Below are 25,503 nucleotides of genomic sequence, written 5' to 3'. Positions count from 1 at the left end.
AAGAATAGGCACGTACGGAACATAATTATATTGCGTATAATATACAAATATTTTAAATACGTACACTCCAGCTACATAGCTGCACTATTAACCACTCCTAAGTCAAATATTAAATTAAATAATACATTATATTATATAAGTATATACATAAGACCTAACAAGGTAGCCGTAAGGCACTTGACTGTTTTCTAATTCTACAATTGTGATGAATTTAATTTCAACCCTCTGCATGATGGTATTTTCAATTGTAGATTAAAATTTTACATAAGTAACAGTATACCTATTAATAGATTCATATTAAAAGAGTAGATATCACAAAGGTCAAAGATTTTTTAATAAAAAAACAAACGATGCAAGTAGATGATAACATAGAGAAAACCAGATTTTTTTTTAATTTAGTTTTCTTTATCATCCATAAGAATATAAAAAAATGGGTTTTCATATATTACAATAGGGACTAAAATACTCATTTGATAGATGATTAGTCGTTATCATCATCATTACAAACTGTAAGTACCTTCTCATAGATCACGCAAGCACACAACGCACACGCCTACATGCGGGGACTAAATAATGATTAATGTCACATTTTGTTGTGCAACTTTAGAAGTCGCACGTACATTTCGTGTTTATAATAGTATCAGTGTGATGCTGAAGCAAAGTCCACGTTCACTAATGGTCTTTAGATAGGCTGGTGTCCTCACATTAGTTGATTCCATAGTCTCTCAGCTCTCGGTTGCCGAGCGGCAGCGTCGGCCGGTAGTTGTGGAGCAGTTCCATGGCCTCCACACCGCATGATGCTTCGCCACACCTCAGTTTCCTCATTAGTGACAACTGAAATTACACCAATCATTCTTTATGTAATCGTTCTTACGCTAAGAAAAGGTATTTCGTACATTTGTAAAACCTAATAAATTGCTAAAAAAATTGTTAAAGAACTACATGAGTGGATTATATACGTCATAAATAGTGATTAGTTCTATATTTATGATATAATTATTCAATGTCAGCGTGCTTATATTGAGCCAGGTCTACGTATATCTGAATACTGAACGACCATCTCCGTTTGATTGTAGGTACATAATGGTACAGATGCACCTAAATGGTCATGCGTTTCATTCTTTCTATAGCTGTCATGATGTGACATGTAACAAAAGTACAACAATATTATTTTTAGGATATAATTTCTGTATACAATTATCTAACTTTCATGTTCTTTTTATTTGGTCTACAGCAATAAATATAAAATATAAACGAATAAATATAAAGCCTAAATTTTTAGGTTTACTTTGTTAGTAGTAGTTTAGAACTTAACGTACTATCGTTGTCGTCGATCTCTTATTGTATTAATTTATTGGTAAAGGCTATTACAGAATAGCAGAGAGGGTGAACTAACTGCCCCCTCTGAGTTATAGACCATTTTGTCGCCTTCATTACTTTTAAATTTTATGATTGTATGGGTAGCAATTGTATGTTTTTGATTGAAACAAATAAAGGTGGTCATTGTTATTATTATTATCAAAAATCAAATCGAATTATCAAAAAATAAATAATCATTTAATATTTACTATCGATCGATGGATAATAGTGTTTATGAAATTTTTATATTGTCTTATATCGTTTTACGTACACAGTTATTTTCCTCTAAATACGCAAAAAATTCGAAAGTGTGCTATAAGTTGCCTTAAGTGGGTCGCGCAACTAACACGTCGCGTTGGTAGAGACGAATTATAAATGCGTCAGAAACCGGTATATCTGGACTAGAAACGATTTCAGTATCCTTATTATTTAACATATTCCCTTTCCTTATTTAATATATCCTACGCTGTAGTATGTTGAGGCATTTTATACCTAGTCATTTTTCGTAAATGCTCTGTTTTATTAATCTGTGTGCCTGTCTCATATGATTATATATAAACATTGATAAACTAACACAGAAAGGAATCCATTTCTGGGTTAGGTAATTGATTTTAATAGTCCATTAGGACAAATTTATGTAGCAAAAAGCTTCTGTAAAACCAGAATAGTACCTACCTATGTTGTAACTAGACTAGTGCAAGAGTTATGTATACTGAAGTACGTTACATAAGATTTGAACTAACCTGTTCAGCAGATACTTCAACGGGGTCCTTAAAGAGTATCCATGTGACAGATTCGGTGCAAGGCGGCGTGGTAAGCGAGCCAGGGTAGGTCCAGTACGCGGCGCGGTGTGGCAGCAACTTCGCCGGATCCAGCGGATCGGACATCGTCACTTTATCTCCCTTATGCTGAATGTACGGCAACAGCTTTATCACTTTGTCCAATTCATTGTGTTTTCTTCCAACCTGAAACGCAATATGTAAAAATATTTGTTAATTTATTCATGACAATATAGCTCTTTATTCCCCTACTACGCGTCTTGACACAATATTTAATATATGTACTTTCTTAGAGTAGGTTACGGTGTCCCATATATATATATATATATATATATATATATATATATATATATATATATATAACTATGTCCCAAACTTTAACATTATAGACAATTTATTACCAATATATTTTCTATATAAAAATACCTAGTACTATCTAAGTATTCGGCAGGTAGGTAGGTAATTAATTATACATAAGTATATATATATATTGCAATACATTACAAATAGTGCAGTCATAGAATATATATATATATTATTACATAAATATAATTTCTATGAAGCACTACAGTTAAAAGGATAGTACCTAGAACTGTGTACCTTTCAATAAGTAGTTATCTAATATTTATTAAGTTTTCTTGTACCCGGATGTAAGTGTGTTTTGAGTTATCTAATATTTATTATTTTTTGTATATGTGTATATATATATATATCACATTTTTGCATATATATATATATATCACATTCATACATATATATACCTACTGACAAATAAGTTTTATAGAGAGTGCTAATTTTGGGAAAATCTTCAAAAATTGTACACATATATGTCTTTCACCATTAAAATCAAAGTCATATGTACCGTATACCCAACGACTGGTCGGGATAGAGCCAGTCCAATAAAAACGTATTTTGTAATAACTAATAAGTCTCTACTTATTGCAAACTAATACAGTCTAATATGTATCAAACGAATAAATGTAGAAGTAATTATATGCAACAATAAATATGTATAAAGAATGTAATGGAAATAACTCTACGTACGTAATGTACATTTTTAAACAAGTAGTTATATATGTATAATATATATGTGTAGGGACATATAATATATACATATAATAGTTAGAGCTAGATATTTAATTATTATTTTTATAAATATAAAATCTTTTATATGTCTATGTTTGGAAATTTGAGTTCTTATGATTTCTTTTTTCTGACGTAACAAATTATATAATGATACAATACGACAAGTATATTGCTAATGTTTCAGTGTTATTGAGTATAATTTCTTTAATGTTATGTATTTATGTTTATGAATTTTATTTATTCAGTAATGTGTTAAAAATGAATCACATGATCTACATAACATTCGGCTGTAATATAACATTTAAATAATTCCAAACATTCAAAATAACTTTAAATTTTATTATTAAGTCGCTAGCGTCAATCGGTGTGCAATTAGAACATAATTCTTTTGACAACGTCAACTGCGCCAGTTCACTGCGACGATACTGTCAGCAATCGCCGCGTCGGAGAGAAAGTCCCTCTCGGAAGCCGAGAGAATAATTCTGCTATGTAATCATCAGCCACCGGTATTCCACACATTTTGACGTATAATTTGTTGTACATATGACGGAAATAAACAATCAACCTAACGTTCTGTTTGCGTCATGGCACCGCTACTACTACGAATAAATACCTATACACGTAGTATGAGTACATAAAGAGTACATTTCTATTGTACATACAGTGCTATGCAGAAATCGAACTAACTAAATACATTATTTCGTTTAGTAACCAGTGAAGTGGAACTGAATATTTTCCGCCTTAATATTGTAAGTGAAAAATAAAATCATTTAACTCTACTTGGAGCACTTATACATATAAAAAACTGATCAAATACGAATAGATATAATCTTGCATTATTAGTGTTCTTTTACAATATCTTATATAATAGAAGTAGTTAAAATTATTCTGTAACTACCTATATATAAATTTTTTAACACTATTTTTGTCTTAATACAAAGTATTAACAGATTTGCTTGTCATAAACTTTTTTAAATTTTCTGATCCGACACATAAATCAATGCTGTTGTACATCCATCTCATGAATAATAAGTATAATATTTATGTAGCTACTCATTTAATACCAAATATTACATAGTTACTACAGAAGTTGTTAGGGTATTGTGGTTATATACATGAGATTATTGCCATGTTGTTTAAAAAAAAAAAAGATAATAATCGGTGCCTACCTACACTCATCATTTAAAGGTGCTTATCAGCGTAGGTATTGTATAAATAACTGACCATTAAGATGGTTATTTTATATTTCACTACATGACATAGATGTATAAAAAGTTTTTAACTGAATGTCAATTAAATACATTACAAACTGCATATAACGATGTTGTAGGGACTACGAAAAATGGAGGCTGTGACCGGACAGTCGTAGACAGTCATCATCATCATCATCATCGCAGCCCGGAAGACGTCCACTGCTGGACATAGGCCTCCCCCAAAGATCTCCACGACGATCGGTCCTGTACTGTCGTAGACGGTATGTAGATATAATTATTAGATTCCGCCAGGACTAAAGCCTGCTATTTAGTCGTATTAGCCTATACGTCATAAATGACGTCGTTACATCCGGTTTTTACTATAATAAGTACAAACGTTAGACAAAAACAAATTTCTATATGGCCAGTGAGTTGTTGATTCTATAGCATTACATTTGAGGATCAGCATGTATTTACAGAGTTAGAGATCATAAGTAAACACTTATAACAAGAGATCGTCTCATGTTGTATGTTATTATGGTTCCGTAACCTTTTCCTAACAAGCTTCTAAACGATATTTATATTAAAATATATGAAATAATATTATGTTATTGTGCGACCTAAATCTATTCGGTAAATAATTTATAGATTTTTTATTTACCATTAGTAGTACTCCCAAGACTGCTAGTCCATCGGGCTGACCAGCAGCTTCAGTGAAACTGTGGTACTTGGTGGTGTTCCAGTGCACAAGATGGAGTTCACCAGAGAAGGAGCGGCCGTCCACTGTGTGCTCAGAACCCTCGCCGTTCACTGCACCCCAATGGCAATGCCACTGCTCCAGTTTATAGACATCAGATCCGAGAGGACCGCCACGTAAATCTGTAAATGAGTAAATAAATAAATAAATATCGTATATAACAATAAGTGAAATTATTAGTTAAGTGTCCTACATTAGTACTCTAGAATGAAAACGCGAGAGGTATCACGGATGTTATTATAACGTGATATTCGTACTGCTGTTCATATACGCGAACAGCCAGCAGCCTGTTTGCCATTAACATAAAAAAAACAGATATATATAATAAAAGATATAAGTAATAATATTTCGTTCTTTGAACTTTAAACGGATAATAACGAATAATAGTTTAGGTATGTGATTATTTATACCTTTTTGAGAATATGTATTTTCCTTATCAATATGCTCAAATTGTAACAAAATATATTTCATAAAAGATAGCCTATATCCGTCGTCACATTACATTATTTACAGACAGAAACGCCGACATTTGTACATACTTGTGGTAGACCAATGGTTGCATTCGACCATAATTAATTTAAATCATAAGTTTGAATATTATTAATTATTTCCATTGTATAATTTCTAATTGATATAATATTCTTTGTGTGTTTGTGTCAAATACAAGGTAGTGTACTTAAATATATATTTTTTAAAAAGGGGTACAAAGTGTTTCCTTCAAGTATTAATATAATGAGTACCGAATACCTACAAATAAACAAAACTTTATATACCTAACAGTACCCTCCATATTGTAGTACGAGCGTTTGCTCGTACTACAACATGTTCTGTGCCCACTCATAAAGAATGGAAACTGCTAAAACTGATGCTTATAATTTGTGTTTTTGTCGACCTCTACTTACAGAATTGTTATTTCTATACAATGACTGAACAATTGTTGGGCGCCAATGAAATGATTCACTTCGTGTGTGGTTTAACAATAACTTTTCTATTACATCCTAATATCGTAAGGTGCTTGCTTTACATTATATCAAATTTATATGCCCATAAACGAAACACAAATTGCATAACCACTTTATTTAGAAAGCCTTGAATTTAGATATTACGACTCTATACTAATATTATAAAGAAGAATGATTTGAATGTTAGTAGGTATGTTTGCAATGAATAGACTCCTAAACTAGATTTAAAAAAATATTTTACTCAATGGTAAAATATTTTTTTCTATATTACCTATATACCTACTGATCATAGACGATAGAATATTTTCAAAACGTTAGTCTTCTGTATAAAAATATAGATAATTTAATTTTAAGTTTAAAAAAATACCAAAAATAATCCTTATATCGTATACTCGCGGAAATGACAATAGACCAACGTGATGTAAACTATATTTTATACAAAATATTAGAAGAAATTGTGTAGCAATAGGGCGGTCTTATTATTATCAGTTAATTTATATTTACTACTTTAATTACTTTCTGTATTTGGTTATTGCACCAAGCAATAAGCGCATAAATAAATAAAATAAAATTAATATCCAAGGGTAAACACCCTAAAATATTGATTTTATTTTATGTGTTTGTTTTAATTTTTTTTTGTTAAATACCCGTAGGATAACGGGGTAGGCTACTAGTATGTATTACATATTAGTTAGGAGTTGTGAAGGCATCGAACTTGCAACTATAGGATCACGAGGCAGTATGTTTAAATTTAGATAGCTTAGACTTATTTACAAGAGTTGTACAAAGTTACAATAAAGTTTGTTGTTTATTAATTAATAATGTCTGTTATCTGAACATAGTCTTATGTAACGATAAATAAACAATAACTGCTATATAAATTTTGACAATGATTTTTAATAAACATGTAGATATTATCAATGTAATATGTAAACATACACATTAATTAACGGCTTAATATGCCATTTATTAGAACAAATTTGATAACAATGATTTAAATAGTTTTAACTACAAGAACTAAATTGTAACGACATGTTATTGAGATACGATAGCCGTTATATGATAGCGCGTTATATCATGTCTTGACATTATTATGTAAAAGGTTAGCGATTATTAAAAAGGACCACCTACTACTACCTCCTACAGATGAAGCGGCTAAGTTAGGTACTGTATTCTTAGTGCGTAATGGAAATTAAATCGAGAGTATCGAATATATGTGTGTGGCCAGTTTATTGTTTCTGAATGTTCGATTTGTTTGTATTAGGAAACGAATAAATAAGCTGGGTGTGAGATAATCACACCGGGAGAATATGAGTCATCGCTAGGGGAGCCGCGTCCAAAGCGATGCGATGGAAATGCAAATTGGATCACATTATGCGCTATATAGGTCCAATTTCCTTTTCTATGTAGATACACATTTGTATGCAAGCATATAAATAATAGAAACACGTTAAAATCGTTGCGTTAGTTTTCAAATGAAATAACTTTAACTCTGCGTGGAAAGACAGTTCTTCCGATCGACGAAACGTGCAATAAATGCTATACATATGTAAACTATCATAAAAGATATATATACACATATGTATGTAGTATATTAGAAAACAAAAACTGCTTGTTACATTGCCACTACCAAATATATGCATTCCCTGCTACAGAGCATAATATTAGAGTATATTACAATTATAATGTAAGGGAATTGATGTCTCGGTAGCAAATAAAGTCGATAAAATTATAAAAAAAAAATCTTACAAATTTTATAATCTACCGAAATAATGGTCTTTATTTTGGTACTAAGGCAGATTATTGATGCCTTATAGTAACACAACAGCAATCTCAAATTTTCTTGCAAGTTCAGGACGAATTTAATAAAGTGTGACATGGAATGTGAAGAGGTCTTAAAGTTCTAAGTATCAATAGTAAAAATTTGAACTATAAACGAAACATTTTGAAATATCTATTTCGATAATATTTAATAAAATTGCACTAGGACTCTAACAAATGGGACAAAATCTGTGATAATCACATCAAGGACACACAATTCAATACATGCATACATCCCTGTACAAGGGAATACAGATAATTTGGGAGCCTAAGTAAGACTAAGTAAATAAAAAATAATGCTTCTATTTGTTTGTAATGCTCAATCCAAAAAGACTTGATTGATTCTAAATATCTTTTACCACAGAAAGCCTCATTATCAGCGAGTAAACGAATTCCACGAGGATAGCGTGCGGAATATCGCAGTCATAGTACCCACATGTTATTATTTTAGGCATTAACTATTTTAGTTATCATAAAAAAAATCTATGCATACCTGAATCGTAACCATTTTCATCCACCCGCCAACAATATCCTGGATTGACAACGGACCGTGTATGATTAACTGAGTACCGCCATAGTAGGGGCGGGGCGCTACGGCCGTTTCGGGCTCGGGAGGTATCAATGTCCACGGGGCTTTGGCGAGCTCCTCTTGCTTCTGGGAACTTCTCTGTCCATGTTGCAGGTCCTGGTAAAAGATTTTGTTTGAATTAACTGATTGCTCTTCTAATAATTTTATTGAACGCAAATAGGATCTATTCTGGAATATGTTTACTATAAAATTTTGTGATTATTGAGAACAAGTCTAAGAGACTAGAGATTTTATAAAATTTATACATTTTAAAAAATAATGAAATATAATGCATACATTGATGAATCAGCTTGTCTTTAAACCTAGAAATATTTATCTACACGGCTTCTAATTTACGAACTGTATTCTGTCTCTATTAATTTCTCATTTTGATAATTGTAATATAGATATACAATATATTACGGTACGAGAGACCATAATGGCTTGTTGCTCTTTTTTTATCAATTGTAGTTTAAACAAATGACTAAGAACAACAATATTTTTATTCTATATGATCAGATTAGACACTCAAGCAGGTGGGAAGATTGTAATGACCATTATAACCTTATTTACTTTAAAAAAACTAGATGCAAGTAGTAAGTAGCGTCCAGGTTTTTATGTAGATATATCATCAGCAAGTGCTTATATTAAAATTGTGTGAAAGTAGTGTTAAAATGCACTTTTTTGCGTTACTGTATTGTACTCGCAAATACTTAAAAGATAGTTAGGTATCCGGTAGCTAGGTAGAATTAATATAAAGCTACCGAAACTGTCAGCCTGTGTAACATATCTTGTTTAATCTTTATCTTATCGGTCGCCCCAGCACAACAAGACGCCGCGTGCTACCCGTGTTTCATCATTCGAGAAAAATTCACAAAATAACATTTTTACAATGATTAATCTATCTGTTTTATGACTTCCAGTATATATAATCTAAACCTCTTAAGGACTTCGGATCTGCTGGCAGTAGGATGAACATTATTTTATTTATATTTAAAAATTTGTCTTAAACTATAACTATGTAATATTATGTTATCTGTGCTATAACAAAAATTTATTAACAAGAGTAGTAGCATATATACTACACCTAATCCGTTAATTCTATGGCGTTACCTTTAATTAGTGAAGTAATTGATTATTTGTGATGTTGCTGCATTCATGTTAAATACAAATTTTAGAATTATTCAGAATAAGTTTAGTCTAAAATGTTATTCTACTCGTACCTATATTCTGTCTTTAAAATTTATAGGTATTTTAATATTACTTATAATATTATATATTAATTACTTATATTTATACAATTTAGGAAACAAAGTTAAATAGTTTCAGAAAATGTCATTTAAAAATTAACAATGATAAATTTCTTTATACTACTTTACTGCATTAGGTATTCTATAGTTACGCTAAATAACGTCTTCAATTTATTCTAACAGTCTAATAACTATTTTGAGTGAAATGTGAATTACCTATAGAAGATCAAACAAACAACTCGTTTAAAGTCATTATGCGGCATTTACTAGAACCATTGTCAGTTTGACCTTCATAACATAAATGCCTGGTAAATTTTAAAATGTTTTTAATTCCCACTAAAGTATGGTCTAAGCAAAATTGGACTTAATTCATTGCGATGAATCTCCTCTATTAACACATAATAAACCACAGAGTCTCTTGGACCTTTTTACTATACTGTTATTCCGGACATTCATAGAAAATATTTATTTTGCCCTAATAAAGACTCTTTACTGTGTATGGAGACCCCACAATAAAGTCCTAAGGAACAGCAACATTGTTACAATGTATACTATACTAATAATATAATATATTTGCTCATTACCACTTAGGTATCTTCAGGTTCGTTTATGAGCATGTTCGTTATTCTAGTCGTTTATAAAACTAATATAAATAAACTATAAATGCTATATTGTATATTCTGTGTACATATACTTTATCCATAAAATTACTAAATGGCTAAAAGATCAGTTTCTTTTAATAAGTGGTACCAGAATTTACTAGGTAGTAAATATTTGGAGAGATCTAAGATTTTATTACTAATAAATAAATGTAATGTAATTCATGTTAGAACTCTACCTTTTTGAGATTTTTAGAACTATTATTGATATAAATACAATGTAGAATCATAACGCTTATTAGGTATTATAATTGACTTAAATACTAGGTAGATACAATCGAGTACTACTACTACTAATCCTGTATTTATTATACATTCATATAGAGTTACTTTAGTGCAAGGAATGTAGATATTCTTTATATAAACAATTTATCACGATATTCGTAATTCTTTTGTTATGTTTTCTTTAATTTGCAATCGAAAATTACTAATTGTCTTTCATAATTTCTAATTTGATTTGATTAGATGATTTAGACAAAATATTTATTCACTGTTCAGTACCTATATATAAGAATGTACCTACGTCTTTATAGCATATCCCGGAAGTAAAACTCTTGAAGTTGTACGTCGGAGGCGGAGCTGCAGTCATCAACCTTGTCGAGATAAACGAATAATAAATATCTACAACCATGGTTAAGGTCACACAACAGTGAACAAAGTAATTGTTACGATTTACTATTAGTAAATATAGAACGAATAATTAATTAATCAGTTGGTAGTAGACGGAATTGTGATGACGAAAATTACACATTAGAGAAATAAATATTAAATGGCTGTGAGCTGTGCTACACCTATCATGGGTTTATCACAATTCACAACTCATCTCCTTTTATTTTGACATCAAAGTGTTTTTTCTATTACTGCCAGGTATATTTTTCATAAAAAACTGACTATCTATCAGGAAGTTTATATTTTATGAATAATATGGTTAGTTTCCATTGGATAAGAGAATAAGCAGGTGGTATTACTGTCGTATTTCACCATCTATTTAGATCACTCTCCAGCTGCACGTGCGTAATGCCAATTACGTTCACGAAAAACAATATCGGTCCAATATCAACAAATGAGATATGAATAACTTTGCTAGATATTATTAAGAGATATTCAATCAATCGTCTCCTGGTATCACATACCTAAACGCTCTCTACTAAGATGTCTACAGAAAAGTATCACGGCTATGGGGAAAAATAATACATAAAAACTTATTGAATTCAAATTTAGATCAATTGTACTTTATTATTTTATACCTACGTTATGCGGTATATTTGGCAAATTAAATGACTTATTATTTTTTTATAAAAGGGTTATTATCTATATTTTGATATTAGCAAATATTGTCTACATGACAGGTTTTGAAAAAAAAATACAATTTCACTCTATTGATGTGTCTTTTATATTTCTATAGTATATTTGTTGACTCAGAATTTTAGTTGTTTTTAATATTAGCGAGAAGTTTTTATCACAGTCAGTCTAACCGTAAAACGCTAACACACGTTTAGCTTTTCACCTACAACGTTACAGATAAACAAATAGTACCCAAGAAACATAATAAATTTTCAGAAAACAACAAGTAAACATAATAAATTTGTCAATGTCAAAACAACCTCTCATTCGTTTCTGTAGAGCCAGGCTTCTAGCGTATCTACAGAAGTCTATGTATAAACATCGTTCTTTATCTTTATTTTTAAGTTTCGTGTTTAGTACACATTATTAATACAGTTAATTGAGTTGACAAATTTTATTTCAAATAAAGATATTTACTTTTCCTGATGTTTGGTGACGTAGATTGCACTATCCGTGTTCACGTTATCCGTGTTAGTATACTGGAGTAGAGTGATGTCAATGTCGGTAGTCAGCAGATTATAAAACTACCGTCACTAGATTGTCCAACTAAAAATCGCGTGATACAGCACTCACTCAACTTGCTTTTTTGGTATTTTCTGTTAAATGAAGCACTAATCAAAGGTTCGTGTTCGATTGCTGACAAAAGACATCTATGGCTGCCTCCTGTTGTATGTACAAATGTATTGAGGGCATTTCAATTGCTTATCGTGATTGGCCTCGACCTTAGTTTGTTGACTGTGGTCGTGAGTTTCGACCTTGTCCACTCACAAGCATTGGTCTTATTTATTTTTTATTTTTGATATACCCTAATGATTTAACCTGTCACGAATTCCGTGTTATTTCCCTAAAAAATCTCTACAGTTCTGATATCATTACCTCAATCAATATCGTCGATGTTGTCGTTGAGCTCCTCAATGAGTTCGTTAACAACTAGGTTCCAAAGAAGAGGTGATAGGACCACTCCTTGTGGACATCCTCTGCTCACGATACCTCGTGTGGTAGTGTTAACAGTAAACTTCTTTAATTAAATAAAAGAGCCCGGCTTATGCTGTCAATTAATACAGTTAATTGAGTTGACAAATTTATAGATAGAGTGATGTCAATGTCGATATCACAAAAGCTGACAAAAAGACATCTCAGTGTGCAATTATCGTGGCCTCGACCTTGCTTACTCACAACTGATTTATTTTTTAGATATACCCTAATGATTTAACCTTCAATTTACTTTTCCTGATGTTTGGTGACGTATTTTATAGATATACATATCAATTGAAAATTTATTCATAGCAAATACATTGTACTATTTCTTTAAATTTAGGTAGTCACATGATTAAACATTTATAAAATCGTCTTAGTTCTTTTAAAATTTTTCTACAAAAACATTATTATCGTTAACGAATTCTTCAATTTTATAGTAAGCTTTTTTGCAAAGTTTTTATTTGACATTAAAATCTTTTTTCTGGCAGATTTATAACAGACTCCGGTATTTTATTGTAAAACGATAAAAACGAATTACTAACTTTAGCCAAACGACATTTACAAACCAAGTGTTAATCACAACAACTGTCATATTCTTCCTGGCATACCATAAATATATTGAGAAGCAACAATATTTGATTCCTTGTCATTATAAATGGAGCGAATGGCAAAATAGTATATTTAATATAGCAAATACATTGTACTATTTCTTTAAATTTAGGTAGTCACATGATTAAACATTTATAAAATCGTCTTAGTTCTTCACCGTTTTTATTGCGATAAACATTAATCCGCGTTACAAACCAAGTGTTACCAACAACTGTCACACCAAGTGTTAGCAACAATCCTTGTCATTATTGGACACAGATTTTTCCGTATCTTGGGGAAAGATTAATCCTACTATTATTACTTAGTATCTAGGCACTACTGTTTTAGTATAGATTCTATTTCTTGTTTTCCCTGTAAAATAGAATGATAATAGAAATCGCAGACCCGGAAATGGACTCGTAAAGGATATCTGTTATGATCTCTGTTTTGCATACAGTATTTTCTTATCTGTGGTGTTGCTGAATCTACCAATCTTCTGTATCGTATTTAATTTTAAACAAACAGTTATTAACCGTGATGAGTAACAGATTTATGTATAAATTAGTTATTTATATTTGTTGTCTATTCTGTTATGCGACAATGACGTTGCGTACTTGACTTATTTTTTGAGTCGTACGTTTTTGTTTAATACTAATTTATTACTCGATATTTCCTTATTGCAACCATTCATTGGTTCAGTGAAAATAATAACAACTAGTTTATGTAGTTATTAACCTCCAATTTGGTAGCGACACGACCGAGGACGTAGTAGATAGGCTCTCAGCGTTTATGAAACATGCAAACTTTTACCTATGAAACCCGAGCATAACCAACAAGATATCAAAGATTATGTTGGTGTCGGACAAAAATTACTTATCATCTATATTATTTTAAAACAAATTACCCATATTATATACAACGACGCGTCTGACAGCACGTTCGCAATAATCTCAAAGACTACAGAATTGATTTTTATGTGGAATCATGCATCAATAGAACAATTTCCTAGGAAGGTGTTGGTGTATAACTCGTTTTGGTGTGTAAAGGTTTTGTGTAAGTTAGTTAAAATACCCGATCGACGCCGTGACGGTTAATAGTGAGATATAAATCTTTAGAGACATTGCTTTATGGTTCTGAGATATTTTAAAAAAGGATACCTTCTTTAAATAGGTTATTTTGTCTTAAAGGTTTTGACTTGAGACTAACCCGGAATAGCTCCGGTAAACGAACTACTCTTCGAGTACTCCTACGTGCTTTGCAATCAACACTCCATTCACATTGTGTACAATAAACCATTACAGGTTGTTATCGTGTCTACTTTCAGTCCAAACAGAATATTTTGGTTAATTGTATTTTCATCATATATTCTACGGTAACGATTATAAAACTTGTAGCCGGGGCGTGCGTAATGTTAAACAATACTTTATAAAAAAACTAGTTGACCTTTGAGCATTGCTTCAGATAGATATGTAGGTAAGCATAGATGTTAAGCGGGGTTAAACACAAGTATCTGATTGAACAATTATATTACTTCTCTCTAAGTGAATGGTTTTCAAAATTCAGCCAGCTAGATAATACACATATATCCAATCAGCGAAAATGTTTGGTGACACTAATGTTCCTAGGAGGAGATCGTTCAGTCTCATTGATTTTCAGATTGTTAATTATTAGAATTCGGATTCAGGTACTCTTTTCGAAAATTTTATATAAATAGATATTGGTAACTTTTACCATGATATGCATATAATATTTACACATACATTACATTTAAAAGAAAATATGAAACAGGAAAACAACACGATTTGTTTATCGATAGTTACACTTTTTATTAAAAAAATATCGGCAACTGGAAACATTTTAGCCTGTCTTTTTTTTCCCCATTCCAATGATGCCGAGTAGACCTCACTTCTGATGAATTCTTTGTCTTTTACCTATTTTTTCTTGTGATAAAGTCTACGTATCAATCTAGATCAGAAACAAAAATAGTAGTGCAGATACCGGATTGTCTACACCACAGGCATTGAATCTCAGCACATTGTTACGGATTCAGTTCATATAGAGGTAGACATATATTCTTATTAAATTATATATATACTATTAAATAATATATATCGAGTAACATACTTTTGTATGTTACTGAAAACTCAAAAATATATTCAATATCTACATATATGTAGGTTATGGACATGGATACATGTGGTATGTACAACAACGCGTTTCACTTTTTCCAATTCCAATTGTCCCGCAGTTAGTTTCGATTCAATGGGAAAATGTAATTGAAAGTATCTGATATGTACCTATTATAAGAGAAGTCACACAGGTATTATTAATTAGAACATTTTTATAACGCATAAATGTATATTACGCAACTAAATTTGCTATAAACTTCATTATTTAAAACCACGCATGTTATTTTACTTTTTATTTGTATAAGTATCTCATACTTATTGCGACTGATAAAGAAACCTTAAAGCATCTGCACGTGATCTTTAAATTGGTGGCTATATCGCATCAGTATGATAACCACACCACTCATAGTACGCAAATGATAATAATTATTGTTGGCAAACTTTTTACAGTTATTCGAAACTTTACTTTTGAGTATTTTACAAATAGACGTAATACATAAAACCTAAACAAATATATATAAATTTAAAATTATAATGTGTTTAATGTATATCCTCTATAATTCCTTGTAAGCAAAATAAATAACTACCTACTAAAATATAGTTTGTTTGCCCACCTTCCTTCCTTCCTTCCACCTATTCTTCACAATTATTATTATTTTCCCATATGATTTATATATGACTACGCCTCATACGCACTTCCTAATACTCCTCGTGTGTAGGACACAGGAGGAGATTTAGGAAGTGATATGGGGTGCACCGCATTCCTATACTGATATCACGGCCGATTTTAGGCCTGAGTATAGACGATTTTAAACAGCATGTAACCAATCACGATTGATATCTTACAAACCACTATTAGTTCCCAATTTCTAACAACAATTGAATAAATGCTATGTAAGAGGAAAACGCCTACACGCTGGGTAGATATGCCAGTACTTTGTATGACTCTTCTGCAGACGCTCATTATTTGCACGCTAGCTTTAACTTGAGGACAAATATTTAAAATGAAGCTACTGTAATAAATAATCCATTGGAAACTATAAATGAAACACATAGAGGTAGGAAGAGAGGTCATCATAATTACGAAAAAATAAGTTTCGCTCCATAGCAATAGAGGTACTTCCATGTCTATACACTTGACATTTTTGAAAACTATTCCATTCAAATTCCAAATTCTATGTAGATATTACAAAAAGAATAGACTAATAATAAAAAACAATATAAGACACTCGGTCTTATATTGTTTTGCAGTCAGTACTTTTTTAATTAAAATCGTATAATAAAAATACATTCTGTATATATATATATATGTATATATACGATAATTAAGAACCATTTTGTAACGATATTTTTTTTTAATTTATTGTCTAAAATAAAAATGTAATAATATTTTTAAATAAAATATAATAACTATTTCAAAGTACAGTACCTCCCTATTTCTACTGTTTTCATATATTCATTTCCTTATACTTGTATTGTTATGTTTCTTTGCAATATAATAAGTTTTGTAGTAATCATGTAAAACCACGTGGCGACTCAGAACACTTAAAATAATAGATTCATGTAGATAAGATGTATACTTATCGCCTGTTCAAGTAATGCATTATTCATTTAATGTATTTGTTATCGACAATTTACTTGAACAAAACATTTATTTGGTAAACATTCCTACCCTTACAGTATACAGAAGGACATATTTTTATAATCAAATAATATTTACAGAGGCAGAGCCTTTATTCTTCACGATGCTACATTAAATCAAAACGTTCAGTTATGTTGCTAAGGTTTTAGTGGTATTTGATATAGCAAATGTTTCATTACATAAATAAAGTTTTCTTAGAATATATTTTTTGCAAGAATTGTTTTTTGATATATAATTTTTCCATTGGCTTGTAATACGCACTATTACATATTCGCCGAGCAATTTGAAATCGGCAGTTATACTTTAGTTCTTTATTTTGAATATATTATTTATTTATTACCTGAGCTTTAATATTTATGAATATCTATCTATCTACCTGCACCTATATTGGCCTCAAATAAATGACACGGCTTATTACAGTTTTAGTCGACAATGGATCAGCACAATGCCTTTGTATGCAAAACGATTGTGTGTATATTTACATTGTTTGTCTGTTTATAGCCCTTGTAAACAAATGTATTATGATTAAAATCCACGGTAAAATACACTTATCCAAAATACAAGTATTTTAAAAAAGAAAATAACTTAACTCTATTACATATTTCTTTAACATTTAAATTTCATTTATTTGTGGAAAGAAAAGGTCGTTTTCATCCATTTAAATATTTTATTACCAGATAAGTTAATATGTATGATTCCAAATTATGTTATAATGATGCAGACATCTCTAATACCAATAACGATTAGATTTTTTATTTGTTTATTATAAATAAACTTAAAATAATAACTACTTTACTCATTCCAAATTAAGCGGAGTAGTATTCCACTCAGCAATGCAACGTAATTCTGCTAGTATTTCTGTAAGAGAATAGACTAGATACAAAAAATTGCGACATTATCGGTTCATTGGAGGTTGAAGGTGATTAAGTTGACGTATTTTTTAGATATGCAACAATAAGTGCAATAACAGGAAGAAATAAATTAAAGCCGACGCAGTGGCATGTTTAAACTACCTATTTCAATACTGTATCCTTTTCAGAATTGTTTCATTGCAAGAAATCTGAAATAATTTTACCTGTACTTATAGTCTGTTTTTTAATCCCGGAGACTAAATTAAAATGTAATGTAAATGTATGTATGTATGTCACCATCTATAGCGGGGTGGTGGTGTACCTGCGATACCGATGTGTTTAATCGCAAACTATTATTTTAACATAATAGTTTTAAAGCTTTAAATGGTGTTTCCACAATAGATTTTTAAATTTACATAAACATACTAGTGTTTCCATTATTGTCATAATATTTTAAACAGGTGTTTGTTTTATGATATATGACATCATAAAAAGGTTCCTTTTTTTAAGAAAATAAGCAGTTAGTCTTTATTTTAGTGAAAAATAAAAAATCTATTTTGATTCAACAACAACAACCATATATTTATTAATACGTATACTTTATTAATTTTGTGTCAATGCGTTTTAAATAAACGCCCACACATTATTTCTGAATAATCCATAAAAATGGGTAATTAATATTAATATCCGATAGTGCCACAACCCTATTTAAAAAATGCAGAAACCTAGCAACATTGGAAATGTCAAATTTGTCTCCGGGATTAAAAAGCAGAGTATAGGTAGTCGTAAGGTGTATAGGTGCCAAATTGAAAACCATTATTAACGAAAATAAACATATTTCCCCTAGAAGTAAATTAATAACTGAAAATATTCATTCAAACTGCGCCGTCATGTGATCAATGTAGTATGAAAAAGTTTCAAATTTATATATATATATATATATATATTTGCACTTTGTTGTTGTGTTAGTGAAAGTGTTTTACTTTTATAACTAGAACTACTCTATATTGCTTTATGTATAAGTATATAATGCTATTATAATTACTTAACAGTATTTTATTTAACTTTTTATGTGCATAATAATTACGAAATCACATAAACCAAGTGTAATACTATAAATAGAATAAGATACTTTATACATTACATATAGATTGACTGATTCATGCTGAATTGGCGAAGATCCCGTTGCAGTTTATGCACACGGCGAATGCTAATAATTTTATATATTTTAATAATTTTGAGGGCGCAGGTTTGTTTTAGTCCTGGTATGACAACCAAATGAGGATCTTCGTACAAATACGAAATCTTTGATACTTAGTAATAAGATACCATCATATTCATACAACATTGTATCAAATTTCGAAATACTAAGAACATATATACGAATTTAGAGCCAAGACGATAGATTATATACGAAGTTAGATTGTACCAGATTTATTGAGGTGAAATGTTGGCAACACTGTTTTAAAGAAAAAAAAAACAATTACATAATGAAAACAACTGAATGAACCGCTTTAATTTAATTGACTGGTAAAGATAAATGAATTGATTGGCAAGATTTTCAGAGATCTACTAACACCTCTTTTATGTTCTGTTAATTCTATAATGTATAAATTATTCATTTCTTAATATATTTTTCATGCCATGCATGCATCATTCAAATTGAATATATTCCCCTAATCCATTTATTTTTAGATTTGTTCGTCCATTCAAAATCCAATACAATCCTATGAAATCCAGTTAAACAATATTTACTAAGTTAGACCATAGACAAAAATATACACGATGTAGGTAGAGCAGGTAAGAGAAGTCTCATCAATTATTTTAAATTTGCTTCTGTTTTGTTCAGATGTTTAAGATAATTCTACACCTATATTTACTATACTTTATTGTGAAACTAGTGGAATTATACGACAAATTAAGCAAATTTTTATGATTTTATTCTATTAAATTTGTATAGAATGTGAAGAGTTTTTGAAAACTTCTATAAATATATAATTCTATAAAAATAAAATAGAGATACATAGATAAATTTTCATTTATAGGTTTTTATATTTATATATTTAAAAAAACATTTCTTGTCTATTACAGATACTTATGGTAAGTTAAATCCTCCGTTAGTTCGGAGTACTATTAAGTAGAAGAAAGAAAGCTTTATTCTTTATATATATATATACATCTTTTTTTAAATATATATAAGTATTTTAAGTATATATATGAAATAGAGCTTATTATTAAATATTAAAAAAATTATATAACGCTCTATTTCATTTTTAAAATATACTTAAAATACTTATATATATTTAAAAAAAGATGTATATATATGCATTTATATGAATTATCTATTATCCATAACACAAGAATTATGAATTGTATAATAAGTTGTGTTCTGAAGTGAATTGTTCTGAAATAGTATTATTATATTCTGACAAGTCGTGGCAAAAAGTTGTCTACTAAAAAGTAATTAATAGAGGTACAATAAGTCATCGCCATGATGACTTCGCCAACGTCATAATTACTTATAAGTACTAGTACTTAAGAAGTTTCAACTTCAAGTTGCTTTGTCTTTTTTATTTTACATATTGTTCGTCTGTTCGTTAAAAGTAAATGACAGCCGTCATTCTATAAATGACATACCCATATATTTAAAATCAGTTCTTGGGCTTTCAAATTACTTGCTATTTTATGAACAAGTGGTTGTTTAACATTCACTAAAATTAACATATTATTGTATTAATGCAAGCAGGCAAATGTGTCATTTTAGAGACGTCATTATTCATTCCTATTGTCCAAGTCAGTTGCGGTGATTACTACAGGCAGTAATTAACCAGTATTTAAAGTGGATGTGTTCATCTGAGATTCACTGTCATTATTTTGCATATTCAGTACTTCTACGGGTACTCTTATTTAAACTGTCACTACTTCAAATTTCAAATATATAAATAATATTGTAGATGATGCTTGAATAATTATTATTATCTTTTAACATAAAAATATAATAAACTATATACCGTCTCAATAATCGAGCATTTTAAGTGATATTCCTTATTATATATGAACTCTTTACTCTTTTTTTTTTATAAAGGTTGACTTTGCACAAAATCGGGAACTATGTATTTTATTGTAATATCTTTTGATTTGCATAGTGAAATATGGTAATTAAATTATTGACCACTATGGCTGTCATGCCACCGTAGTCCGTAATTATTTGTATCCGTAATTGGAATTATGTATTCTATGGAATGGCGATGCATGAAGAGGGATCACGGGCATCACACGATGTCGTGATATCTGTGGGGTTGTTCATGTATATAGGCGATGATTGCCACTTACTACCAAGTGTTCCCCATTCCAGTTATATAATAAAAAATGAATCAGCTCTACCTACATGTATTTTTAGTGTATATTTGTTTAGATGCTTGTGACAAAAGTAAGGACATGACTTTGCTTCACGTCGGAGAACCATTTGAAGGGAACTGAGCAAATATCTAAGTATATACATATGTATACTATATATTAAACGATTTCGTTCGTTTCTTATAGTTAGCGGATCTACATATAAGTATACATTCTGTACACATGTGCAGACAGAACTTAGTTTTGTCAGAAATAACTAACTTACACCCGTAGTACCTATATCATCAGTTTGTTTTCGGTATTAGAACTATACTTATCAGTTATCAGCAATTTACAATTAATAAAACGTAAACCAATACTGCTTGCTTATGCCATGCTTAATTGTGTCATGTCTCATATTTAATTGTTATTAAGTATTATTTGTTCTGCAGGGTTCAGTTTAAACAAAACCTATGTGTGTAGTGCTTGAAGCAACGTGGGTATTTATTACAAATGATAAACATAAAAATGCACCAGTCATTGCCACAAAGTGTGGTCTTTAGTTGTTGTGAACATCATAAATACACATATTGGAAGAATAGTGTAACAAAACGTGATTGTTTAAATTACATACTACTTAATATAGATTGGTAGGTATATGTTATGAATATGAATCGAAGAATGTTCCTTAAAAATTGTATGTAGGCAGATGTTATTAATGAATTGGCTCGTTATCTATAGAAAATGGTTTCATAATGAAGAACTCAGTAGGCGGCTCGTTTAAAGTAGAAGAAGTATAATTCGCCGAGTCGGCTTCGAACAGATTAAACTAGGCCAACAGTCGCTGCACGCAACTCACAAAGACTATACTTTCGGCACTATTCTTAGGTTTGCCTAAATTACCGTAAAAATAACACAACAATCTCGAAGTAGGCAGGTAATTAAGTACGTGCGTACTACATCTACTTATTTAGAATATTTTACTTTAGTCATTGTACAAACAAAAGAAATTTATTGACGGAAGACTCCGTTAGAAATACTCTCCTTAGGCTCCTTGAGATTAAAGCAATAAGTAAGCGTATATTAGACCAAGATCTAAGTAAATTAATTTTAGATATATTTATCATAGGATCATAGGAGGTATCTCCTTATAGGATGATGATTTATCCAACTATTATCACGCTAACCAAACAGTAGGGGTTGTCTACTTCGTCAGTGTAAATTTTTGGTATTTCTGCAGTGTGAGATAAAAAAGAATTACATAATTAAGTATATTTATTAACATATTACATTGTTAGTAAAAAAGTTAAATACATTTTACTTCATCGATATAAAAAAAGAAAAATTGTTAGAAAAACGAAAAATTTATAACACCTGTGCAGTACAAACAAATTTACAGTAATTTCTATTTATTTATCACTGTCATAGTCTCCTATAATTTGTGTTGGCCTAATGTACTATATATGCTCTTTAAGTGTTACTTACATATTCTTAAAGACTTGATAGCAAACATTTACAAACGATTATCGCTAAAATTGAAGACACAAATTATCAACGTCTTATAGATAATTATAATAGATCCAAGTTAAGAAAATGGGACTTTTTATTCGTGATACAAGTTCTTATTTTATGAGATAAGAACAATTACTGTAATCATTTAGTTGATATAGTTTGTTATTTAGATAAATTTAATTAATAGCAGAAACAAATATTTTTCTGATATATGAATAATATTAAACTTTAGGAGAATTAAAATTATAGGATTATTTTTTTAATTTATTTTAGAAGAAAATTCACGCGTCGTGAATACCTTTAACTGCAGTTACGTATTGTTTTGTTGACATGATATTTACTTGCTTTACAATGAAATAAAAATAATTACGTTTTTACCATTGTTCAAAACATATCAACAGGTGTGCCATGAATAGAAACAAATTGGTAACTTAACTAATTTGCGAAACGAAACATTCATACCTATCTGCTGAAACCACATCAATGACATTAGATTTACATTTAAAATCTATGTTTATTAACTTCACTTCTGAAAATATTTATTTCCCTACACTTAGGGTTGGCCGCTTAACATAAGTCCATCGACTTTTTGTGTCATATTTACTTGGGTGTAGTCACGTGCCTCGATGTAAACAAACCGGTCCACGCAGCTTACTTCACCTTGTCAACTGAGCGATTACCGAGAACTGAGAGAGGTAAACTCACCGTTTTCACATGTGTATCCCCATTCCTGTTCAGTCATTATTACAGCCGGTAGGTACACTGTTGTCACTGCTTGTAGATGAAATGTTACGAATATTTATAAAGTGTTAGGACGCGTGGCTCGTGAGTGCACAGAAAGTGATGTCTGGGCCGTAACTGTGTGCGAGTGTTCGCAGTGTGTCCGCTTTATACGCGCCAGCAGCGGAGCGCTCTAGGCGGCGGCGGGCGCGGGCGCGGGTGCGTCGCCAGTGCCTCTGCGGGACAAGACACACTGACACGGTGACGATGCAGGTGGCAGCCACTCGCACGCGCTCCGCGGGGCCACTGCCACTGCGCCCGCGGCGTGACGCGACCCGCTCGTAGCCCCCCTACTCGTGCCTTTCTACTGTATTGTAATTACGGTCTTTGCACATCAAATACATTATCATACCTATCCCAATGTCAATAAAATAAATTAATAGGTTTTGCGCTATCATGATATATCGACTTCTTATTGCAGTTTAGTTGGTTTTCCTCACTATACTGCGAGATACACTATACACCTGTACAAGTTGAAAAAATTGGCGCCTGAAAAGTAGGAAATTATAAAATATATAATCAATGAATTTAGACGAATAAAATAAAATAAATTTATTTTAAACCCATTTTCAATATAGAGTAGATAAGTAGGTAATTAGTTGCACATTTAGTTATAAGTGCAATAAGTAAGTACTTACATTATCTAATTATATAACTAAAATAATGGCATACCACACACCTAACAGTAATCTATCTATATATCACTTTATAAAAATGTTACACTCACATAAATTTTATCTCCAATTAGATCCTTTGATATACCCTATATAGAGAAAATTAAAGAAGTACGTACTAACAGTTTTGTACCTAATAACTAACAATGTTCATCTCTTTATTGGCAGTCACAGTCAAGTGTGACTCATGAGAATATTGTAACAGAAATTTACACAGTTCCACACTCACCTAGCGGAACCCTCGTCTGAGGCCGCGTTGAGGTTGTTGTATGATTTGATTGGGAGTAGGTTTTAATGGATCTTTTTCTTAAATTGTCTTTTTCTTAAATTGTAAGTGTCAAGGGTTTTTTTATTTATTGACTAAATGCGTGTTTTTTCTTGAATTAAAGATTGTATTAGAGATTAAGGTACGATGTGGCTAACGTAGCAAAATTGAACAAAAGTCTCTAAATTAATAAAGAATTAAAAAATGAAATAAAACAATTATATTATTAATGAAATCTGGTAAAACTAGAGTTAAGAGTTTTCTGGCAATATTTCCTAAATAGTTGTTGAAAAAAATTTCGTCAATATGTTTTTGCTGACTGATCTCAGACTTCATCCTCATCATATCATCTTCCACTGGTACGCCGCCGCGCCGCCAGTGTAAACCGTTAGCGCAGCCATGTGCACCATTCTATTCTCATTTATAAAAGGAACTAGGTAGTTGCTACACGTATTAAAATAAATAAACTTTATCTAGATTTGTTAAAAAGGCTATATTACCACCACCCCACCTGATGGAAAGAGGTAAACATCACTTATGGACATGAACGGTAGCACAGACACTAAAATACACTAGTAGCACCGCGGTACATCTCTTCTTGCCTCTTCTTCTAGAATGTTATGTATGTACACCTTAAGAAAGGAAATTGCGTTAATATTATCGCACTTATCTACTTAGAGAGCTGTGTCACATAAAACTATAAAACCCAGATGTAAAACTTCAAAACATTATTATTTGCTTGAACTAACAAATTTTATATTAAACATAATTTATGATTTATATTACTTGAATTAATTTTATTACCTTCAAAGGTATCTATCGGTATATATTTAATAATTTTTAATAAGTGATATGTAAAAACATATTACTTATTAAAAATTATTTCATTATATCGATTTTTTAATCGGGTCTGTAAAGCCGGGGATATGATGTAACATGCTTATAAAATTGATGACCAAAACGAATTGAC

The 25,503-nt window shown here is 30.7% G+C and overlaps 1 protein-coding gene across 1 annotated transcript; it reads right to left on the bottom strand.

The window, feature by feature from the left end:
- Positions 1–350: 350 nt before the first annotated feature.
- Positions 351–23,849, bottom strand: LOC131843405 (carbonic anhydrase 2-like). Its single transcript, XM_059192037.1, has 5 exons — positions 23,520–23,849; positions 8,451–8,642; positions 5,079–5,296; positions 2,103–2,324; positions 351–834 (listed from the first exon to the last, which is right to left on the bottom strand). The coding sequence occupies exons 1-5, from the start codon at positions 23,554–23,556 to the stop codon at positions 706–708; spliced, it is 798 nt and encodes a 265-aa protein (XP_059048020.1). The 5' UTR covers positions 23,557–23,849; the 3' UTR covers positions 351–705.
- Between the last annotated feature and the right edge of the window lie 1,654 nt (positions 23,850–25,503).

Source organism: Achroia grisella, unplaced genomic scaffold, assembly GCF_030625045.1.
Source record: "Achroia grisella isolate CSIRO2021 unplaced genomic scaffold, CSIRO_AGI_Agris_v1 utg308, whole genome shotgun sequence".
Lineage (NCBI taxonomy): Eukaryota > Metazoa > Arthropoda > Insecta > Lepidoptera > Pyralidae > Achroia > Achroia grisella.
Note: the sequence above shows the minus strand (reverse complement) of the source record. Positions and strands in the feature narration are given on the sequence as shown.